The 21,159-nt window shown below is 42.8% G+C and overlaps 1 protein-coding gene across 3 annotated transcripts in view; it reads left to right on the top strand.

The window, feature by feature from the left end:
* Window positions 1-21,159, top strand: part of Daam1 (dishevelled associated activator of morphogenesis 1) — a 161,925-nt gene that overhangs the window by 121,175 nt on the left and 19,591 nt on the right. For 2 of the 3 annotated variants that reach the window (XM_040742959.1, XM_040742958.1), the window contains exons 13-18: window positions 2,862-3,049; window positions 3,519-3,818; window positions 4,085-4,192; window positions 10,572-10,601; window positions 11,689-11,795; window positions 18,913-18,997. In XM_040742959.1, the coding sequence (XP_040598893.1) occupies window positions 2,862-3,049; window positions 3,519-3,818; window positions 4,085-4,192; window positions 10,572-10,601; window positions 11,689-11,795; window positions 18,913-18,997 (818 nt within the window). The remainder of the gene's footprint in view (window positions 1-2,861; window positions 3,050-3,518; window positions 3,819-4,084; window positions 4,193-10,571; window positions 10,602-11,688; window positions 11,796-18,912; window positions 18,998-21,159) is intronic. The other variant, XM_040742960.1, reaches the window with a different exon arrangement.

Genomic DNA, 21,159 nt, shown 5'->3' with positions numbered 1-21,159 from the left:
ATTGTGGAGACACATTAGGGACGTTAGCAGGCCAACCACTAGCGGCACTGGACTGTGCCTTTGATGCTGTCCCTCCGCCTCTGACAGGAGAGACATTTGTGTTCCTCCTGGTGCCAGCCACTCCCAGAAATATACAGCTTCCCTCCCTCCTTCAGAATCTTAGCAAAGTCCAGTCACCTTTGGGAAAGCAGTCACACTCCCCCGCTCCTCACCACACTGAAAGAGGGACTCATCTTCCGCTTGTCAGAGTCATTCAGTCTCAGCCAGTGAAATACAGCCACATTCACTCAGCATCTGATTTTCTGAAACAAATGTCAAGAGCTGCCTGAGCACTCCCTCTTCTCCCACCACACTTGCTCAGAGCCACCAGAGGGAGTGAGAAGGGTCACTGCCAGGCCTGCTGGGCTCCCTGTGCTGCTGTTCACCCGCATTGCTCTCATAATCTTTGTAATACATTCCAGAGTCCACCATGGATGGAAAGAAGAGAAGCACTGACAAAAACTAAGGTTAAGAGAGTGTAAACCAAGGAGAGTATAGTTCCTGTTCTAGTTAGTGTTATCTGAGACAGTCTCAATTTGGGGGTTGCATTGATCAGACTGGCCTGTGGGTGTGTCTTTGAGGAAATTTTCTTATTGTAGATTGATGTAGACGGGCCCAGCCCATGTGGGCAGTGCCATCCCTAGGCAGGTAGGCCTGAGCTGTATAAGAAAGGTAGCTGGGGAGGAATGGGAGGATGGGAGGGTAAAGGAACTGAGATTGGTATGTAAAATAAGGCTGTTCTTAACTTAAATAAAAATCAATTGAAAAAAAAAAGAAAGGAGCCTGAGAGCAAGCCCTCCCCTCCATAAGATGCTTTTCATCATGCTGTTTATCAAGCTACCAAAAGCAGATGAGAGCAGTCAGTGAATAGATGGCTAAGAATACACTCTAGAGTAGGTATGAGTTTACAGTTGAGAGCACTTGGGACATGAGATTTTGAATTGTCAGACCATACCTTCAGGGGGCACCTGAGTGTCTCTGGTGTGTTGAACTGTGCTGGCTTCTCAGGGCGAGCCTGAACTCCAGCCTCCTTCCTGTGAGCAGTGACATTTTCTCGTCCCCCTGATGATCCCCGCTTCCACAGCATGGGGAGTAAATCTCACTCACAGTTGTTGTGAAGATTACATTTATAGGAAATGGAAAGTTATCATAGTGTTGGGCACATACTAATTACACAGCAAATGATAGAATCCATTACAGGATTCAGTGGTAAGGTAGCACAGGAAAAAATATCCAAGGTCAGTGGGAAGAATGGGGTGGTATAAGACAAAAGAAAAGAGGAATTGTATATAAAATGAGTTATCTTCTGGAAGCTTCAGCTAGCAAAGTTAGGTTGAATTGTTGACAATTTTAAAGGAGGCAATATGAAGTTGTTTGGACCTAAAATAGGAGAATATTTGAGGGAGAAGTCTAGGGAGCACAGGACTCTGAGATGATAGCTGTAAATACTCAGTGAATGGATAGTAGATGATGTCAGTTGGGAGACAGTTTTCAGGCTGGCACTTCCCAAATGTGCTATCACCTCGGGACCATCAAGGAGCCTCTTCTAACCTATTTCCTAAGCCTGTCCCCACCTACTGTATAGACTACTTGCAGAAGGCTTTGGGCGGTGGTCTTGAAATGTTAAGACCTCTGCTGAGTCTGAGGCACAGCCAGATTTGTCAAAGGCTAATGATGAAAGAAGGGACATTCCTAATCTCTTAATTATCAATGAATGGAGATAGAAGAAGGAAAAGGGAACACAGAAAGGTTGTTTTAGATGTGGACCGGAAGTCAGGCATCAGTGGAATGATAAATGTGAGTGAAGGCTTTTTGGTTTTGTTGTTTTGTTTGGAAGCTGACAAAACTCAAAGATTGTAATGGCTCACACCTTCCTGCAGATTTCATTTTGGAGAGCCATAGAGGAGGGAAGATCCCAAAGAGACAGTAAGAGTTTAAATGTGTTACCAAGTTCAGAGGTAGAGCGACCAGCTGTGTAAAGTTCAGCCCCAGTGGGCTGTATCCCTGGTGTGTTTGTTATAAAAAGAAGAGGCATTGAGGGCAAGTATTTAAAATTAGAAACCTACAGCCTAGATGAACTTCATCATTTCTCTTATATTCATTGGCAAAATGAACATCATTGCTCTGAATTAGATCCCCATGTGCCATGCCACCACACGTGGGGGTGTCAGTAACCACAGCCAAGAGCTACGTTTTGTCCTCTCAGTCCTGTAGCTCCGGTTCCTAATCAGCACTGATATCCTCAAAATACTGAACACAGAGACAATGGCATTTGTTTCTCCTAGTTTTAATGTCAGAAGCACAAAGTACTTCAGCTGGCTTTCCCAGGGGGCAGGGAGACAGGACTCAGCATCAGTTCTCTGTTACAGCACAGAATTCTTCTCCTGTTAGTGGGACACAAGCCAACTAACTTCATTCACCAGTGCCGGGCTTCTCTCTTGCCCACTTCTAAATGTGAGAAGGACCCTTCTTTAGTAATCCGTTTCCCTAGTGTAACTGCTAGGCCACCTCTGTGTCAGGACTCAGAATTAAGATACCACGCTCCATGAGAAGTTGCTCAAACTCTCCTCCCCCAGTTACGGAACCATGGCTTTAGAGTCTCTTTGGTCTTTTCCAAAATGTTACTAAATTTGTTACATGAGGCCTTTTCCCAGCATGAGCACTGTTTAGCTCTTGAGTTGCCCTTGCATGGAGAAGAAGATTGATGTCTAGGACAGGCTGACCCACAATCTCTATATTATCCTCAGAACTTTTTTTCCCCTCTTTTTAAAGAAAATGCTTCCTCCCTGAGGGCCGTTTTCATGTCCTGTTTTCTTGTGTAGAACACAATGAACTACAACAGAAGCTGGAGAAGAAAGAGAGAGAATGTGATGCCAAGACCCAAGAGAAGGAAGAAATGATGCAGACCTTAAATAAGATGAAAGAGAAGCTTGAAAAGGAGACGACTGAGCACAAGCAGGTCAAGCAGCAGGTGGCAGATCTCACAGCACAGCTCCATGAGCTCAACAGGGTAAGGACTGAGACCTGGCCTCCTGCACAAGGGTATCAAGACCCCCCCCCCTTTTTCTCCTGGGCCTGTTGCCCTGAAGTAGACACGTCTGATGTAGGAATGAGCTCTGAAATGTCTTGCAGTTGATCTCAGTAGTGGACTTGAACCACCAACATCCTGTGGCTTAGGCAGCAGAAGTGGTTTGGGGTTGAGTTTTGACCACTAATCTTGTCCTGAGAACAAAGGAACTCTCATTAGCTTCTTAGATAAGGATGGTGCAAGTGACAGGAATAAAGGCTCTGCAAAAAAAGTACTTACGTGTCAGAAGACATGAGGGTCCAGGAGAGTCCATTTGGCTTACCCAACCTTGAAACCCACATTCTGAGAAATGTGGGGGCTCTGTTACATATATCTCAGATAAGATCAGATTCGTAAAGTCATCCAATCAATTTTCTCCTTTCATTGATTCTTCTTGATCTTCTCTTTCCAGAGGGCTGTTGGTGCTCCAGTCCCAGGAGGACCCTCACCTGGAGCCCCAGGGGGTCCCTTTCCTTCCTCTGGGATAGGATCTCTTCTTCCTCCCCCACCACCCCCACTTTTTTCAGGTGGAGCACTTCCTCCTCCACCACCTCCCCTCCCTCCTGGAGGTCCTCCTCCTCCCCCAGGGCCTCCTCCCTTAGGGGGAATCCTACCACCTCCTGGTGCTCCAGTGAGTCTGACACTCAAGAAGAAAAACATTCCCCAGCCCACCAATGCGCTGAAATCCTTCAACTGGTCTAAGCTGCCTGAGGTAAGACATGTGTTCCCATTTTCCCATTAGTGTATCAGTGGGTGGCACCTGCAGCTCAGTGTCCTCCCTGATGCTGGATAGCCTGGCCATCTAGTGTGGATCCTGTGTTAGTTGGTATTGCCTCTGAAATAATTACACATGGTTTCAAACCAGATCACTGAAGTATCCTATAGAAGTAAACATTTGGAATAGTTGTGCTTTAAAAAAAAACTTGTTTTTTTCTGTTTGACTGTCAATCAAAGACCTTGTTAACTTGATGTTTCTAGAACAAATTGGAAGGAACAGTATGGACTGAAATCGATGATACCAAAGTGTTCAAAATTCTAGACCTTGAAGACCTAGAAAGAACTTTCTCTGCCTACCAAAGACAGCAGGTAACGTGTTCTTATGCAGGATCCCTGGGCCATCTGCTGGAGCCGTGATGCACAAGCATGTTAGTGCTCATGCTGCTTGGTCTCCCCGATGTGTTCCTGCACAGCAGCATAGCTACATGTCCACATGTGTGTCCAGTAGCCCATCAGTGCATGGGAACCACTTGAAGGCATGTGGACACTTTGTGGAGAAGCTTCCTACCGTAATATATGTCTGAGGTCTTCTTTCTGTCTTGTCTAGACTTGTCCAAGTTGAATGTAGGAAAAGCAGTCACCCAGTGGCATCTGTTTCTGAAACCATTCTGGGTTGTCTGAGTTAAAAGAAATATCAAATGGTTAGTCTCAGAATCAAAATGCTTTTTGGATTAGATGAACTCTTTAAAAGTATGACGTTTTATAAAAACTATAATTTGGCAGCTAAATAAAATCTACAGAGGAGTTTCAACCAAGTGTCATGAACATTATAGGTTCACTAGTAGGGTTACACAAGCTGAGCAAGTGTGAAAATGTCAGTGATACCAACAAAGCCAGAAAAGCCACTACTAACACTTCCATGATGGTAGCAAGAACATGTGGTGTGGTGCCCACTGCCCGCACGCACTGACGAGGCACACTACCTACAAGTAGGTAGCCTCCTTGTATTCACCTTGGTCACATCTCTGTAGACTTCCTTGTTGCTCTAGAGGGCTTCCTCCAAAGGTGTAAAGTGTAGGCCAAAAGTTAGAACACGGTAGCTAGATATAGAGAGTTCAGGCGAACAAAGAAAAGGTGAGGCAAAATCAGTCAGAGTCCTGAGGAAGGGAAAAGTGAACCAAGGAATATGGAGAGAAAGATTCCTAAGGCAGACTGACAGAGAGGACCTGTGAACAGTGCACACTGCATTCAGATGGCAAGCACAAGTGCTGGGCATCTGCACAGGGGTTTCCTGAGGGCTGCCCTGGCAGCTTGACTCCTGCATGAATCATGAGCAGGGTGGAACATCCTTAAACAAACAGAAGACTTCCTGGTCTGCTTTCTTGGCTGGGTCCCTCAGAAAGACTGTCTCAAAAAAGAAGTGCTAGGCACCAAGGAGATGGACAGAGGCTAGAGCGAAACTGAGCTGGGCTGTCTTTTCAAGATGGTTTCTGATGTGTCTACCTAGGAGACAGTGTTATTCACTAGGGGACTTTGCTGGAAGAGAGGGCAAGCGAGCATCTGTGCAGGGATTTTCATGCTGGTTCAGTAGAGTAGGAAAGAAAAGTTAGGTCCCTGCCATGATGCTATAGAGCCAAAGCCTCAGCCTCAGCCAGCCCCTTCGTAAGTGAGAAGGTGCCATGCTCAGTGCTGGTTGCACCAAGTAAGGGGAGGTGACAAAAGGGAGGTGAAGGGTTGTTCAGAGGAAAACAGTACACCTTATGTTTCAAAGAACAAACAAAGATGTGTTCAGAGCCCTTGTCCTGTAGCTTTTCTGCCATAGTTATCCCTGATGGGCTGTTGTATACCTCTTCTCTCTCCACAGTCCTAGGAAGGAGGTCCCTGCATCTTGGCAAACACTTTTAGCAAATTTCCAACTAATTCAAGTAACCCTCTGACCTGGCTACAAGTCCCATTTCTTTTGCCTTCATGCTGCCTGAGGTGAAGGTGTGGAACCTCAGGAAAGTGGATGAGATGGAGGGAAGCAGCAGGTAGTCCACACTGTGCCATTCAAGTCTGAGCATGTGCAGTGAATGTGTGAGGAAGGCAGGTGGTTGAGAGACCCAAGTTTACAAGCTTCATAATTAACTGACTTTCAGCAGAAAGTACAGAAGGATGCTGCCAAAATGCCCTGGGACAAATACATGGACAGTTTTCAAGAGTTCTGGGAGATACAATTGCAGAAGGCTCTGTAGCTGAGTAACTGTCTCCTAGCAACCAACACTGTTTAAATAGTCAGTAGTCATCCCTGACAGGATGGACCAACATGTTTCGGTTCTTCTTAACATGGGTAAACTGGTGGGAGGCATCATCATTTCCAACAGTACTTCCTGAAAAAAACTTTTAACAGCACCCACTCCACTTGGGTATTTTAAATATTCCCTTCTGCTATAAAAATAGAAGATAAATCATTGCTGTATTTTCCAAATGAGGGTAACTTGAGCCATTTCAAGAGTTGAGAGTCAGAAAATGAAAAGCTCCAGGCATTTTGATCATAACATGCAGATGAGAGTAAATGAGGTGGAGCGCCTGTCACTTGGCTGTCCCCTCATTCCAGAATGGCAACATCAAAAACCTGTGCATGCTCGTTCTAGGCATGGCAACACGTTGTGAGATTATCACATTTAAACTGCTCTTATTTCTAGTGCCAGTTGAATACTGAGAATCCATCTTTTTCCATGACCTCTCTTCCCTTCCTATAAAGCTATGAATGTGGTCAAAAGCTAGATTTCAGCCATTTGTGAAGATAAATTTTTCAGACAAACATCAGTACCATAGGACCCTCAGAGCCTACTCAGCAGTATCAAAGTAGCATAATTTAAATAAGGAATGAACACTTTTGGAATGTTTACATCCATATATATATATATATATATATCTACATAAATATATAAATTTGATTATATGCTTATACACATATAAAATATATCAATTGATTTGATAATTATTCTATCATTAAAATTAAGTATTTAGTTTGTCTCCTTTTTGTACGAACTGTGTCAAAGGACTCATATGATGCAAATGCATTCAACCTGCTTATAGGCCCACAATATAATTACAGTACAAAGCAGAGATGGGAAAAACTATAAGTAATTGTCACAGGGACCACAATGGTGATCACTATCAAAAACTAGCAATGTTTCTGGCACTGGGTATGATATAAACAGTTCTTAATGACATCAACCCTAAAATTTGGTGCTCAAGCAGCTCCTGTACTTATTTTCTTATTTGGTTCTCACCCCAGCTCTAGGAGGGATGCAGTATTCTCATATTACGATACTGAAAATAGGACTTAGTGTGTACTCAGTATCCCAAACAGGTGACAGAGTGCAAAGTTCTCGGCTCCTCTTTGTTCTCTAAACTGTGGTTTATTCATTACCACTACCAGACTGGGGAAAGTGCATGCATTAAAGGTGTGGAGAGCCGATTATGTAAGCTTATGCCTCCCATGAAATGGGGTTTAATAGCATGAAGCTATTCCCCTGTGTGCATTCCACAAGTTCATTTGAAAGTCAATTCCTTGATTCTCAAGACCTTTTCCTCATTGGAGCTACATTACACATGATCTCCAGGTCAGCCACAAGAGACTAGTTTTTAATATATAACATCAAATGCTGTGTAATAGTTTTATTAAGATACAGTTGAATAGTCCTCACATTTGTAATGGGAAATTTTCATCCTGACATGCTATCAATTCGTATCTATGCAGATTATATACAGGGGAATGAGCTAAAAATACCACATCTGCCTAAAAGGAGTATTGCCCTTTAGCAGCCCACTAGCAGCTCACAGCATCCCCCTCCTTCTTGCCGTTTGCCTGAGGACAACTCTTCTTTTAGAAGCCTATGTTCACCACATAGTGTAACATTTCAAAGCTGCCATCCTTTGATATAGGGAACAAAGGAAAGCTACTGGCCCGGGCTTCATTCTCCAACTCTACTGCTAGAGTATAATATTATAAATACTTCAGGGTCTCATTTGGAATATTCAGGTGATCTACAAATTCCTTATGAAGGATCAAGGAAGTTTTTCTTTTTTAATTTTTTTTACAGTTAAGTAGTCTGCATCTAGTTTCCACATTGAAAAAATCATGTAGCAGTTTTTTTGGTGATTTTTTTTCCTTCAACAATGTCAGTTTTCTCATTTTGCTTTGACTTTGTAATACTAGAGATAGAATCTAGGGCTTCATGCAAGTGCTGTACCACTGAGCTATAGCTCCAGCTCCCAGTCATCATGATTCTTAGTCTTAGTACTTAAAGACAAGAAAAACTGTGACTAGTGTCCTCGGGCTTGTTTATTTGTTTGTTTTTTAACTATAGTACTGGAGAGATTGTTCTGTAGGTAAAGAAACTTGCCACCAAGTCTAATGACCTAAGTTCAAAACCTGGGACCCATTTGGCAGAAAGGGAAAACAGTTCCATGCATATATTATGGCATGGGGTACCCATGCTCATACACTGACATATACACACAACACACACACACACACACACACACACACACACACACACACATACATACCCAAAGATAAATAAATAAGCATAATCTTTAAGTGTAGTTTGAGGTTCTGTACCTAGTTTGCATGGTAAGAATTATCAAATACAAGATTTACGTAAATATCAGCATGTTTCATTTTGAAAGGATTAAGATTCATTCATATAAGTATTATCATTATGCAAAGTTGAGCCATCATTTCTTTGTGAAGCCATTTATAGTAGTTTACAAGCATTGATTCCTGAAAATGCAAATAGCAACTTCCTATTTATATTCCAAGATCATTTATATTACCCTTTGATTTCTTAGGGAATAAGGTTTCACATGAAGTGAGCCTGGTAGTTTGATTATTTCTAGTGTGCAGCACCTAATGAAACCCATCCTGTTTAATTTTATCTGTAATGTGCTGCTGCTGGAGCTTCAAAGAAGTGTTGTCTTAAGGCTAACAATTACCAAACCCTTACATGGCAATCTTCACTCTCTGGAAAGATAAGATGCATTGCTTAGCTATTAGCTGCCATGCTTATTGCTGCTCATGGTTACAAATGGAAGATCCAGCCCAGCCACTCTACCACTCAGCCAGAAGAGCAGAGTGGGAAAAGTGACTTGTCAGTTCTAAAGCTACAATAACTGTGTGTTATGTTTGCTTCTAGGCTGGGGCTCATAAAGATGTTTTGGATACTGCATAGGAAATTTAACTTGCATTATCACGTTTACCCCTCATAGTGATAATAGATGGGTAGACTGGTTCACCCTAGGACATAAACCCAACAGATGACAGCTGCCTGATTCTACAGACTGTCATACCAGAGGTCAGATGTCTTAACTTCCCAATAGTGTTAATGAGTTTCAGAAGCTTCATAAAAATTTCCTTTTTGAAGAGTAGACCATGAGAGCAGGATCTAATCTAAAGTAGTACTCTTCTCTTTGGTTAAGTTGACTTCATAGAGTTCATTTTACTATAGTAAAATTGCTTTTACTGGAAGAGTCCTGAAGATCTTCAGAGTAGAAAATATGAATCATAACAGGAGCAAAGAGTACTGGGATATCAGACAGAAGGAAAGGCTCTTGTGGTTTTCAGCTTACTTTTTAAATGCCTTCCCAGAGAAGTAGTCCCCCTAGTGTGGGCAGACCAAGGGGAGGACACCTTCTGTTTCCCACTAGAAGAATTATGCAAAACAGTTCATCTGTATAAAACCGGCCTTGGCAGAGACCAGGGAGACCTTAAGGAATCTGCTGAGCAAATGCTAGTGTACACACAGTTGGCCTGAAAGCTGCAACATGTTTTGCACACCGAAGCGTTGCTTATTCCTGCCTTGCAAATAGAAAAATTGCCACTTTCTTGTAACATAACATTAGCTCCTCTTCTCCATCTTCACTCTAAGACTTTTCTACATGCTCTTTGAAGAAGCTGTTGACCTTGTATGCATGAACATCCCACAGACCACTGAGACATGCCCCCCAATAACTACGCCAGTGGCTTCTCAATTGCATGTGCTGTGCTTTTTCCCACAGCACCTGCTGCCATGTTGAATCCTCTAGAGTACTAAGGTTGGTCTCGCTTAGGTTGCTCCACTTACTTTTCTTAACTCTTCCTTATGACACAAGGAGACAGGCGATTTCCACCAAAAGAAAAGCATATTTTCTATAGCAGTGGCCATTGCTCAGTCATACTGATTAATTGTTCAATTTTTACTTGATGCAGAAGATTGTCATAGTAGTTGGCAGTATAGTTCAACTTTAGACTATTTGCCTAATGTGTACACGTGCCTTGGTTTTGAGCACTGTGTGTGTGTGTGCTCGTGCGTGTGCGTGCGTGTGTGCAAGCATGCGCACACGCGTGTGCATGTGTATATGTGCACACCACGTTGAATAAACGGGAGCCTGGTGGTTTTTTCAAAAGGACTTACTGCATTCCTAGATTGTCCTTCTAAGCCCTTTTCTTTTCTGAATTTGATTTGCTACCACTTGAAATGATATGTAGCAAATGGCATCTGTTGCCATTCTTTATACCAAATGTCTTATACTGTGATCTTCACTACATCTTCAGCCAGCCTGGCTCACTTGAGTTGATGACTGCAAGGCAGGAAATGTCTCCTGCTCTCTTAGCCTGTACCACCAATTCCTTGACTGCTTTGACTTTCCATGTTTGCTGCTGTGGTCTCTGAAATGCATGTATCTGATTTGCTTTTCTATGCCTCTGCCATGGCTGTAGGAGTTCTTTGTGAACAGTAACTCCAAGCAGGTAAGTAAGCTACTGTATAACCCCTACTTAACATAACTCCTTGGCTCACTGTAAGCTTGAAATCCCTGGTTATCTTGTTAGATAGTGTAATTCAATGCCTGGGGTGATTCCTCTTTAGGATTCAACTCTTACTGGACTGTCTAGAAGTATGCCTGAAATCTGAGCACAAGAGACCTTTGGCGTTTAGCTCCATAGTGCTCCATTATTCATTCAAACTGCCTTTGCTCCCTAAACAGTTACACAGTTCAAAAACTTTATGGTTTCTTTATATTTTTTAAAAGTCATAATGCATTTTTAAAAGTCCCTGACCACTAATGAAATAAATTGGCTATGTTCCAAGTTAATCTGTATTCTCACCTTGAACTTTGTATTAATATAATAGCTCACATGTATTTTGCATCTAATTGTTTTATACCTGTTCCAACCTTAGTTATGTCTGGCCATCATGAGTGAATATGCAAATAAAAATATGCAAGTAGTGTTTGATTGTTAATTCAGATAACTGAGTAGATTTCTTCAACTGCCCTCTCCGCAATGTCCTTCTGTCAGGTTTGAGAAATGCAAGGTACATGTGGCCTTTGGGAGCTTCCTGTTGCACATTGCACATGAAGGTGTTTGGGGTTTTATTTCTCAGTTTTCTTGACGGCTAAGGATTGCAAATGGTTCTAGGGTGAATGGGCCCTCTAAATGACTGGACCAGTGATGACAAAGCTCTGCTGAGCTTGATTCATAGTGACAGTTCTTCCGTCTGCTGCCCATAGAGATTTGAGGAACAAAGGACAGCATCTCTCGCTGATAATTTATGCACCTTTCACATCCTCAACTTGGAAGCACTTTGTTCTTCTAAATAAGCTTTTTCAAATGTGGGTGGTCAGCTTTGCTTATGTTCTTTGCCAAGTAGAGGGCAGCCTTTGTTTTGATTGCACCACCTTCCCAACACTGCCTCATCATCTCAGCTCCGCCCCTGTGTGTATGTGAGCTTTGTGTGTGTGTGTGTGTGTGAACAGAAAATGTGCAAGAAGAGTGGGCCTCTCAAGTCTGAGTGGCCCCATTTGACTCTGATGGATTTCTCTTGTGTTCTTTCCAGAAAGAAGCAGATGCCATTGATGACACACTGAGTTCCAAATTTAAAGTCAAAGAACTGTCAGTGATTGATGGTCGGAGAGCTCAGAATTGCAACATCCTTCTGTCGAGGTACTGAATAAACATGACTGGTGGGACTAGCTTTGCTCCTAGCTCAGAACCACGTGTTTGTTCACTTTATGTGCTTTGTCCTCAAGTGCAAGTCTTCCAAGTCCTTGCTGTTTAAGGTGAAGGACGCCTCGTGGTGTTACTTTCCTGGTGAGGCCTCTCAGACTGGATGCCAACCTTAGTGTTTCCTTTCCAGAGCCTAAGAAGTGAACTGACGTATCTTGAGATTCCCTGGTTATGGAGGCAGTTTAGTCCTTGAGTCGCACTGTCGCAGAGTCAGGAGCTGATGCTTCTCTGTTTTGCTTTCTAATGTCACCTTTTTATATTTCAACCTCACTTAAGGTCATTCTCTGAGTGTTTTTATTTTATAAAGATATGTAACTCTCAAATCTCAGTGAGATGTTAACTTAGCCAATTCAGGCATGTTCAGAAATCTCTCTTGTAACTTAAAAATTTTAAGATCTTAGAGCTTGAAGTGATAAAAGGGAAATTGGGAGCCTGAGTTGTGATTGTAACCTCAGGCAATGTTGTTAGATCATTCCAGATTTCTAGTTGCCTTTTGGTTGTAGTTAGGCCAAGATAACTAAGGCTATTGAGGGGTGGGGAAGGTGTGAAGGATGCTGAAAGGATGAGCTACAGACTGAGAAGAATGCTACTGTGCATCAGGCTGGCATGATGACTCTTGGAGGGAGCTGAGGGAAAAGTAGTTCTGCTCCTTAGTTGACCATACACTGAGGGTTTGAACACAAAGAGCCGCTGCTCGCCCTCAGCATAGAAGCCTGCTTGTTGACCGGGTGTGTATGACTTTAGGGAACAAATGTTTCCTTTAGTGGAAGAGAAATTGAGTCTTCATGAGATCCCTGAAGTTTAGTGCAGCTTGCAAGGTAATATGAGCCACCCTGTTACCATTTCATGTCTGCGCTGGCTGGAAGCTCTATAATGGCAGGGCTCTGTGTTTATCCTCACTTTGGCCCCATGAGCCGGCTTAGGTTAGATGACGTATCTGCTTTAAGAAGGCACCACTTGAAGGTCTGCTTCATTTCTCTATACAGCATATCATTTATTTTGTTACCATTTCCCAAATAACATTTCTGATTGGAAAATTAAGTGAAGATTTGAGAATTTATTTTACTTTATTTTATGTGTTTCACTGTTTTTGCCTGCATGTAGGTCTGTGTACTATATATGCATGGATGTCAGAAAAGGGTGTCAGATCCCCTTGAACTGGGATTATGAGTGGTTGTGAGGTGCTGTGTGGGTGCTGGGAAGCAAACATTGGTCCTCTTAACTACTGAGTCATCTCCCCAGCCCCAAGTTGTTGTCGTTGTTTTGCTTTGATCTGAGTATCTCTGCCTGTATCTTGTGTGTTTGCTGTTTGGAGCACTTTCAACAGAACTTGACAAAGAGAGACATCACTCTGAATTTCTATAGTGTTGAAATGCTTAGTACAAAGTGAGACCTCATTCCTCATAGACAAAGTGTGTGCCCCATGCTTAGTGCCAGCCAAGATAATTATCCTAGCTATAGCTATAGATAAGGCTACAACTCTCTCTGGCTAACTTCTCATTCCATTATTGAAGGAACTATATTGTATCTGTGGTATGTAAATCCATGATACCTCAAACATCACAGAGGTAAGGTAAAGTAACATAAAACACCCCCCACCCTCCCCACCTCCCACCCCCGCCAAGACAGTTTGCCTGGAACCTACTTAAGTAGGTTTGGAAATTACTTAGTAGATTTTTATTATGAGCACAACAGAATGGTGTGATGAGGGTAACAACATATTTTGAGTCCCGGTCAGTGATTGCATACTAACTAGGTTAAAACCCTGTCTCCTGAGGGAATGTCAGTGTGCACACTTTTCTATTTGGTAATAATTGTTAAAACCCCACATTCTCACATGTGGCCAAGATGTTATATTTGCTGAGGTAAAAGTAAAAGAAGTTAAACTGGTTTCATTGTAATTTGTATTTTGTTTCATTTTCTAGTGAGTTAGGTTTTATTCTCTCTTTCCTTAGCAATGCATCATTATATACAGAAAGTAGTTAGGGACTTAAGCAGTGGGCATGCCTGAGAGCATGTCTGTGCTTCTTTCTTAAGACAGTGGGACTTTAGGGCATTTGCTCACACGCCACTGTGCTGGGTCCATAGGAGACACCAGAACTTAAGGTGGTATTATAGTTTTGAAGTTATGTCCTCTGAAGGTTCGTGTCCTGAAGAGTTGATTCTCCAGTGCCCAGCTCAGAGGTGGGACTTTTAAAAGTGATTGGATCATGAGGGCTCTGAACGCATCAGTGGATTAATCTATTGATGAATTCATAGTTAGACTATAGGAGAGTAAACTATGGAGTAGACCCTATTTGGAGGAACGAAGTCACTGGGGTGCATCTGTGAAGGGCATTCCCTCCCAAGCCTATCCTGACAGAAGTCACTGGGGTGCATCTTTGAAGGATATTCCCTCCCAAGCCTATCCTGACAGAAGCCCTTTGCTTAGCCGTGCCTTCTCCACCATGATGCTCTGCCTCACAGTAGGCCCATACTGACAGGGCTATCTGAGCCAACGTGTCCCTCCTCCTTCCTCTGCCTTTTCCACAGGTAGTTTGTCACAGTGAAGAATGCAAGCTAAATGTTGCTGCTAACCTTTGAAAGCTCAAGGCTGATTAGAGAGGGAAAATGCTGCTGGTAAGAAGACATGTAATTCAGGGCCTGCGCTGATCTCAACTGAAGGACACGAAGAGCACAGTCAGATGAGAAGCACTGGAGCAGGGCTTACAACACAAAGTGTGCCTCAGAGTGTGTGTACCAGAGATGGGGGGGCTCTAAACAGTCGAAGCTCTAGACTAGTAAAGCAAGCCCTGCTAATAAAAGGAGAGCAGAGGAGTCGCAGTTATGATCAGTGAAGCCTAGCAGGATAGCTAAGGTTCATGTCTTAGACCTTCTAGGCCACAAGTCAGCTCAGAATCAAGTCATAACCCCTGTTCTATAAAGTGGAGATCGTGGCCATTGTAGTTATGCCTCACGTGCATGAAGCCCCTGTGGGCACTACTTGGGTAATAGCCAGCTATGTATCATGGCGTTCAGGATGGGTTTGGTCCCAAGGAGAGCAGTGTGTGTTTGTTTTAATGTGGTTTTAAGCTTGCTTGGTTTACAGTATAAGGTGGAAGGGATCAAACGCTGGTTATAGGGGAAACATCAGACAGGATTCTCTTTCTGTTGTCTAGGTGAGACTGTCAGGAGGCAGAATTGACAAAGATGGAGAAACCTTTGATGGGAGTTGACATTTCATTTTGTGTTTAGGGAGAAAAGTCCGAAATCCTCTAAGATTATATTAAGATTCCTTACCTTTCTACACATACAGTATCTTTCCTTCCTGCTTGTTTTAATTTTGAAGCCTGCCACTCATCTATTCTCTTGCTGATGGGGATTATTTCTCAACGATCATTACACCAACATCTACAACAATGAAAGGCTCTGCCTTGTTCCATGTGCTGCATTTTCAAGTATTTGCCCACAGTGTTTGGATATCCTTTATAGCTTCCTTATATGCTACAAAACTTAGGTAAGGGAGCCTGCTACCACCTGGCTTAGAGCCCAAAGCAGGTGACTCCTGTGTTGTGCTTGGTAAGTAGGTATTTACAGCTTGCGTGACCAAGGTCACTTGAAGCTCTTAAGAGCAGAAGGAAGAGAAGCAGTTAAATGGGACAGCAGTGCCCTACCTGTCACCAGTTAGGAGAGTGGAGCAGCCATGATGTACCTCAGAATAAGAAGCCATTAATAACTTGCCTCCTATCTGTTTATGTATTAAAGTCTTGTTTAATTAGTTTTTTTTATTTTATACCTTCAGTGACATAAACAGCTTCTCTACTGTGTGTATATAGGTAATGTGTAGCAGCTTTAATCAACAAAACAGACCTCCCCACCCACGCCAGGGGGAAAAAAAGAAACTCAGAGGCAGGTCTATATTGCAAAATGACCTCTTCCCAATTTCCAGTTCCTCTCTTGACATGGCAACCTGGGTGTCATGAACCACAAAAAGTTACTTTAGTAAGTAGGAGGATCTGGCTTAAACCCACTGAAGCAGAGCTGAGAGTGGTCTAGCCTTCCAACCCTGGCTTGTTCTAATTATCGCTAAATGTTCCCGTTCCCCGAACAAAGTTTTTAAATACCTGAGGAGAGCAAGCTGGAGTTAAATACTATTTTAAGGTGGCTGGCTTATTTCCTGTCTTGAAAGGACAGTGAAAGTAGACGTCTCCAAAAGTTGTCACCGTGCAGCATGCCAAGAGCACTGCTGAGCTCTAAGAGCAATGAAAGGACTAGAAAAATGGAGTCCTTAAATTACAGAGATTAAAGGCTCATTCTGAGGGTGACAGATGACACCGAGAACTATGAAGGCTGTAGAAACATACTGGAAGGCAGGGACTCCCTCTTCCCGCACCCCTACTCCTGAGGTAGGGTTTCTTTGTCTGATCCAGCAGGCCACGTGCACGGTGTTCTGTTAACAGGTAAATTTTCTTAAGTACTGTTCATTAAAGTCTCCTGTCTCTCTATGAGCCGTATTAAGAGAAAGTTGAGTTCAGCCAACCTTTGGAAGCTGAGGAGCATAAATATATACAATTTCAAAGGCAAGCAGCTCCACACTCCATCAGAGTAGCTAGTGAAATTCAAACCCAGTGCTTTGACTGCTGCTCTCACTCTGCTTTCAACCCATTCATTTTGAAGTGCAAAGCAAAAAGGCTCAAAATAATTTCTTCAGCCTGGTGTGAAAAGACACAGAGCTCATTTAGTTTTAACTTATGAGCAGAATGTGGGGCCCCATGAGATGTCTTAGTGGTAAAGTACTTGCTACCATGCCTAAGAATTAGCATTCAACCGCAAGGGTACACATGGTGAAGGCAGAAACAGTTCCCTACAGTTGTCCTCTGACTTCCACACATACATGCACAAATCCAGTGATAAAGTAATGTGGTAATAACAAGCCAGGCTCTTCTGGTGGTGACTATACGTTTCTCCAAGCTGGCTGGTTTTTATTAGTGGCAATTTTGGTCTTGAGTTATTGTCCTTTTTTGTTTGTTTGTTTGTTTTTTGCCTTGTGTGGCCACACTATGGTACCAGCACTTAAATTTATTCAAGAGCCTAATGTTAAGATCCAGGGCTACCCAAGACCTTCACAATGAAGATCTGGTGCTGCTACAGTTTTTCCTTTGTCTTCTTCACCCAGGCCAACTTACCTAAATTGTTCCACTTTACTGATGTGGGTTTTCTGCTGTGTTGTGGTGAACATGCTTGTGAGGCAGCAATTGTCCCGGGATTGACTGACACAGGCTGATCCTGCCAGGGCCGACCCGTGTGGATTCAGCACAGGGGTGAAGATGGCACCATAGCCCAGATGGGGGGCAAGGTGGATTGTGTTTATCAAGTGACAGTTTGGTATTTTTGCCTAGCTAGTGTATTTAGATTTAGAACATGAACTGGAAGACAATGCTGTTTGAGCAGTAGCATCCCAAATCTGTTTCTGCTCTACTGCTCATTGGTGCATGCAGCAAATGTAGGTAGCGTGGCGGAGTGGGTGGCTCTAACTAGGAAAGGGTCTGTATCCTTCTACCACCTTGGAATCCTCCACCCATTCACTCAGACTTGCAGGTTGTTGCTGAGATGTAACCCTCCCAAAAATTATAGCCACCTTGGAGATAAGGCCATTGTCTTCCGGTTCTTTTTCAGTTCTCCTGGGCCTGGTTCTGTCATGTACAGAGATGAAACTTGGGTGAAATAATGTAGATAGGAATGCTTTGGGAAGTGACAGTGACCACACTGAGTACTATTTAAATGATCTACTCATAGCATGTTAAAGTTACATAACTGACACTTTTTTTTTTTTGCACTTTTCCTGTACAGAGGTCTCCCTTGTAGAGTAGACATTGGGCCCCTGTTGTGTCCAGAAACTCTACCAAGAGCCTTACATGGATTGTTTCACCAAGTACCCCCACATTCTCTCTCTGTATGTGTTAGGTTGGAGGGGAAAGTCATGTGGCTGGTATGTGTACAGGTAGAACAAACAATTCTACATTCTGGTGTTACATCTGAGAGTATGATTAAGAATATTTGCCCAGTTATGACTATTCTTACATGGAGTAAAAGCACTCTTTGTTTCAGTTTCATAACTGTTGTGTTTTGTGGTGAGTAGTTTCTTATCCTGACTTAAAATACAAATTCATAATTCAATTAGTATAATTTGAATTTATGGGCAGACAAAAATAGAAAGCAGTTTTATGTTTTGCTGTAAGATACTAAATAGGTGAGTGGCGTTTGTGTTGTAAAGTGGATATGTAGTGGTCACTTTCACTTTGTAATTTAATCTGGAACATGGCACACACTGTGGTACACCTGTCTGTCGAGGTCAGAAGACAACTTTGTGGAGTCAGTTCTCTCTTCCCGCTTACCCAGCTCCAGTGTTTGATTCAGATCAGCAGGTTGAGGTGCTTTTTACCTGCTGAGCCATTTCGCTGGCCACTGATAACCATCACTTTCTGTGTTTGACCTTGAGCAAATCACTGGCCAATTTGAAGCTGTTTACCTATTTAAAACAAAATAAACAACCAGTCTGTCACAGTTACTTTCATAGTTAAATGAAATTAAATATATGAAAATTCCTCACCTATGAAATGAGCATGTATGTCATTTTTTTATTGATGTACTTAACTCTTTAACCACATGTATAGTTTCCAAGTGTATCAAAGTCTGGCAGCACACCTGGATCTCCCCTAACATACAGTAATGTCAGAGGTTGAATTCTCTCCTCTCACCCACAATTTGTGGATGTTGAATGTAAGAAGACCATGTGCCCACTTTCTCATCTCCAACCTTCCTTAAGGAAACTAATGATAGAATATGGCAGCTTGTCCCCATGTCAGCAGAACATTACAGAGCCCTGAAAGAATGTTTAAGCTGTTTCAAAATCCTATTTTTAGTTCCCTCTGTTGTCAGGAAATAAGCCTTGGCTGAGATTTTGAGAAAAACCATACTTGAAAATCAGCAGCTGGTGTAGTGGAGTGAGTTGTCTTGTATTAAATTGTAACAATCTTAGCAATGTTATTAACAAGATAAAATATGCTTTCTCTAGGTTGAAATTATCCAATGATGAAATCAAGCGGGCGATTCTAACAATGGATGAACAGGAGGATCTGCCCAAGGACATGTTAGAACAGGTGAGCTGCCAGACAGCTTTCAGAGCCTAAGCAGTACTATCAGCTGCCAAGTGGATCCTGGGAGAATCTCAAAGATGAGATGAGAAAATAGGGATCAAGCCTGGCCCCATGCATTAACTTAAAGGGCTTTTGTTTTCTCGCATTGTTCCTCAGAATAATTGTTGAGAGGAGAAGCTCACAGTTTGTAAAATGCAGATAGAGAGATAGCTTAGGGATAAAGAGCACTTGCTGCTTTTCTAAAGAACCCGAGTTCAGTTCCCAGCACCCATGTAGAGTGACTATGTCACAATCACCTGTAAGTCTAGCTCAAGGAAATCCAACACCCTTTTCTGGTGTCTGAAGACACATCACATGACTTTCATGTGTGCTCTCTTTCTCCCCCTCCCTGCTCTCTCTGCTTCTCTCTCAAAAATAAATATAAAGCAACTCTGCCAAATGCCTGGATCCCACGATGTCTGTCCCTTAAACTCCAGTTAAGTTATTGTCTTAATATCTCATAAAAATCTGCGGGGATTAGTAGGAAAATGTGTTTCACAGGAATGTTGGAGAGCTCACAGGTACTTTGAGGTCAAAAACTAGTCTGCAAACTCTTAATCACTAAATTTGTATTTTGGCTCATCATTTCCACAACCACAAAAACCTTCACTAAATGCCTCGAATAGCCACCTGTCCTACACAGTCATACCTGTTGTATACAGTCACTCCTGTCCTACACAGTCATACCTGTTCTCCACAGTCACTCCTGTCCTACACAGTCATACCTGTTGTATACAATCACACCTGTTCTACATAGTCACACCTGTCCTACACAGTCATACCTGTTGTATACAATCACACCTGTTCTACACAGTCACACCTGTCCTACACAGTCATACCTGTTGTATACAATCACACCTGTTCTACACAGTCACACCTGTCCTACACAGTCATACCTGTTGTATACAATCATACCTGTTCTACACAGTCATACCTGTTGTATACAATCATACCTGTTCTACACAGTCACACCTGTCCTACACAGTCACACCTGTTCTCCACAGTCATACCTGTCCTATGGGGACTGAGTTGTTCCCTGGAGCTAAATCATGTCTCTGTTCCTGTATGGCATCTTGTGTCATAAATAGCAGTAATCACAACTCCAGAGCTAGCCCATGGGAATTACACATAAGTACCTCACATCAGTATCTCTAAATAAACCTTACCCAGTCTAATGGGTAACTCATTCTATAGCACTTATGCTTAGCCACTCTGACTATATCACATGTGTCTGACCAGTACATATTCCAAGAATTTTTACCTGTCTCTGTCCCCTGGTCCCTTGGGACGTGAAGTTTTCTGAGCTTTGTGGTGATCAATAGCTGTAAGGATATTCTTCCTTTCTGCCTCTCATCCTTGGGGCACAATTGGATTTTGAGTGATTGGGTCTAAGGTCTGTTTTTGTCAGAGTCAGGTCCACTGAAGGTCACTTGTAGGTACCAGCAACCATGACTCCAGGCTGAACATGGCAACTGCGTGCACACTCAGCTCTGAAAGTACAGAAAGGGGCATCTTGTGGTAAGGCCACTCTTCATAGGTTGTCCCTCTCTGTGTGTATTTTGATAGCTCCCACTGAAATTCCAGAAGGCCAGAGACTCAGAACAGGATAGAACTGCAGCTAAAGTTGTCCTGAGTAAGGCCCTCACACTTGGCATCAGAACAACTTATCAAGCTGCTATTTAAATTTTTGATTTAATTTTTAAGACAGTTAATGACTCTTTCCTCATGTCTCCCATGATTCTCTGTGAATGCACAGTTTAAAGACACCCCCGACACACACACTTTCAGGGGTGTTTCCACATCCCTGCTCTCCCTTCTCTCACTATACAGCTGCCCCAGCTTCCAGGTGACCCCACCTTCAAGTCACCACCAGGAGTGAAGAACTGTGTGCAAAGCTACTTTGGTCCTTCTGCCCTTAGCCTCCATTGACAAGACCATATGCTTAAAATTCTACAGGATCTGTTTATCCTGAAACTGCATCCAGCAAAATTCCTCCTTGAGGGAAAGGATTGCAAAGCCCTGCCAAAAGAGCTTGCAGTGCAAATAAGACACACTCCAAATAAACAAGGAAGACAGTCTGTCCACTGATGCAGCATCTGGCCAAGGACATTTTTGACCTGGCCTCT

The sequence above is a fragment of the Mesocricetus auratus genome, unplaced genomic scaffold (assembly GCF_017639785.1).
Source record: "Mesocricetus auratus isolate SY011 unplaced genomic scaffold, BCM_Maur_2.0 Super-Scaffold_15014, whole genome shotgun sequence".
Lineage (NCBI taxonomy): Eukaryota > Metazoa > Chordata > Mammalia > Rodentia > Cricetidae > Mesocricetus > Mesocricetus auratus.
Note: the sequence above shows the minus strand (reverse complement) of the source record. Positions and strands in the feature narration are given on the sequence as shown.